General features: G+C 41.2%; 1 protein-coding gene across 1 annotated transcript in view; it reads left to right on the top strand.

The window, feature by feature from the left end:
- LOC107757656 (5-hydroxytryptamine receptor 1F-like) overlaps nucleotides 1-1,797 on the top strand; it is a 13,966-nt gene extending 12,169 nt beyond the window's left edge. Inside the window, exon 2 of the mRNA XM_016575216.1 lies at nucleotides 409-1,797. Coding sequence (XP_016430702.1) covers nucleotides 429-1,544 — 1,116 coding nt within the window. The 5' untranslated portion in view covers nucleotides 409-428 and the 3' untranslated portion in view covers nucleotides 1,545-1,797. The remainder of the gene's footprint in view (nucleotides 1-408) is intronic.
- The last annotated feature ends 305 nt before the right edge of the window (nucleotides 1,798-2,102 follow it).

Here is a 2,102-nt window from a genome sequence, read left to right as displayed (position 1 = left end):
GTTGGGTATAAAAAAAGGGGGGGGGGGGGACAGTTAAACAATATTATTGTAGATAATATAAAAATGTATTGAATTAATAAATAATAAAGACATGTTTATATGTCAGTTTTACTATGATTTTCTTATAAATACAATCTGTTTTGAAATCTGTCTGCTAGAGTCATTTATAAAAATTAACACATGGGAAATAAATTCAAGAAATACCCACTAAAATAATGAGGTTATATAACACAAATTCTCCAGAGTTGTGTCATGGTTTGACTGATTTAAGACTTGTGTTGGTATTAACATGTTTTTAATTTCACACTTCATGATATCAATGTAAATTGCAAAGTCAGTGTGTTTTCTTTTTCCAACGGAAATGAGTTTTGCTCTTGCTCATACTTTTTCTTTATCCATCCCTTACAGGCCACAACCGTACTTTCACCATGGACCCCATCAACTGCTCATCAGTGGATCTCTCTGATGTTCTGGCCAGCAAGATGAGTCCCAGTAAGATCCTCCTCTCCCTGACTCTCTCCTTCCTGGCTGTGGCGACCACCGCCATCAACTCCCTGGTCATCACTGCTATCCTGATCACCCACAAACTCCACCAACCAGCCAACTACCTCATCTGCTCTCTAGCTGTGACAGACCTTCTAGTAGCTGTTCTGGTGATGCCCGTCAGCATTGTGTACATAGCAGAAGAGACGTGGGTTCTCGGTCCGATCGTGTGTCACCTTTGGTTGGGTGTCGACGTTACGTGCTGCACTTGCTCAATTTTACACCTAGCCGCCATTGCCCTTGATCGATACCGCGCCATTACCGATGCCGTGGCCTATTCCCAGAAACGCACATATAAAAGAGCAATCATAACCATTTTGGCCCTGTGGACACTGTCTGTGCTGGTGTCTCTACCACCTTTAGTGTTGAGGAAATTCCCTTTGGAACACAAAGATGGGGAAAGGGAAGTCATGGACTGCTTGATTGAGCACGACCATGTGGCTTTCACTGTCTACTCCACTTTCGGAGCATTCTATATTCCACTGACCCTCATTTTGGTTCTTTACTACAAGATCTACAAGGCAGCGGAGACGCTGCGTAACCGTCGAGGGAGCAGCCGATTAGTCAAACAGACAGTGAGCAGCGTCTTGCTTCCTGGAATGAGCTCCGATAAAGACATCGCCCTCAGTCCTGACACATTCTGCCCAGTCGAGAAGTCATTTTCCGATCCGTCGACAGATGGGGAAAGGATGCGTATTACTTCTTCATCAGGTAATCTCATCAAAGTCCGCAGGAACCCAGGGGCCAGGGAGAGACGGGCGGCTTTGACATTTGGACTAATCCTGGGAGCCTTCGTGGTTTGTTGGTTGCCGTTCTTCCTGAAGGAGGTGATTGTGAATATTTGCCCGAACTGCAGCACTTCCGCTGTACTCACAGATTTCCTCACCTGGCTCGGATACCTCAATTCCCTCATCAATCCGCTAATATACACCATCTTTAATGAGGACTTTAAGAAAGCATTTAAAAGACTTCTGCCCCTCTGCTGCAGCAATATCATGTGAAACTGACTGGGAGGGAAAGAGAAATATGTGGTTTTAAGGGACAAAACTTGCAAATAACAATGACAATCCTGTCATACTGTAAATCACTAGACTTCTGCAAGAATCATACATCTTTCAGAGACATTTCATCAGTATATTGTTTATATAGTGCTTTGGAACATGAGTGCATGTAAAAAAAACAAAAAACAAAAAAAAACCTTTGCTCCACTTAAAGATTTCAGTATTTTTGAAATAGAGGATTTTATATAAAATTTAAAAAGCATCTGGTGCACAAATGTTATGTAAATTGACTCCACCAATGTTTGGCTGGTTAGCATGGTCCAGTTGCCCCTACTGACATATTGTAACTACACCATCTGGATCCCAAAATAATTTTTCTTCATTAACAGCCATTCAAAAATACAGATAAAATAAATTTTTTGAAACATAAAGCTTCAATATTTAAGTAAATGTTTTGTTAGTGACCCATTTTTGGGATAGTTCACACAAAAATGAAAATTCTGTCATTAATTACTCACCCTCATGTTGTTCCAAACCTGTAAGTCCTTTGTTCATCTT

This window comes from Sinocyclocheilus rhinocerous, unplaced genomic scaffold (assembly GCF_001515625.1).
Source record: "Sinocyclocheilus rhinocerous isolate Xijiao unplaced genomic scaffold, SAMN03320098_v1.1 scaffold1254, whole genome shotgun sequence".
Lineage (NCBI taxonomy): Eukaryota > Metazoa > Chordata > Actinopteri > Cypriniformes > Cyprinidae > Sinocyclocheilus > Sinocyclocheilus rhinocerous.
This window is presented reverse-complemented; position numbering and strand designations above follow the sequence as displayed.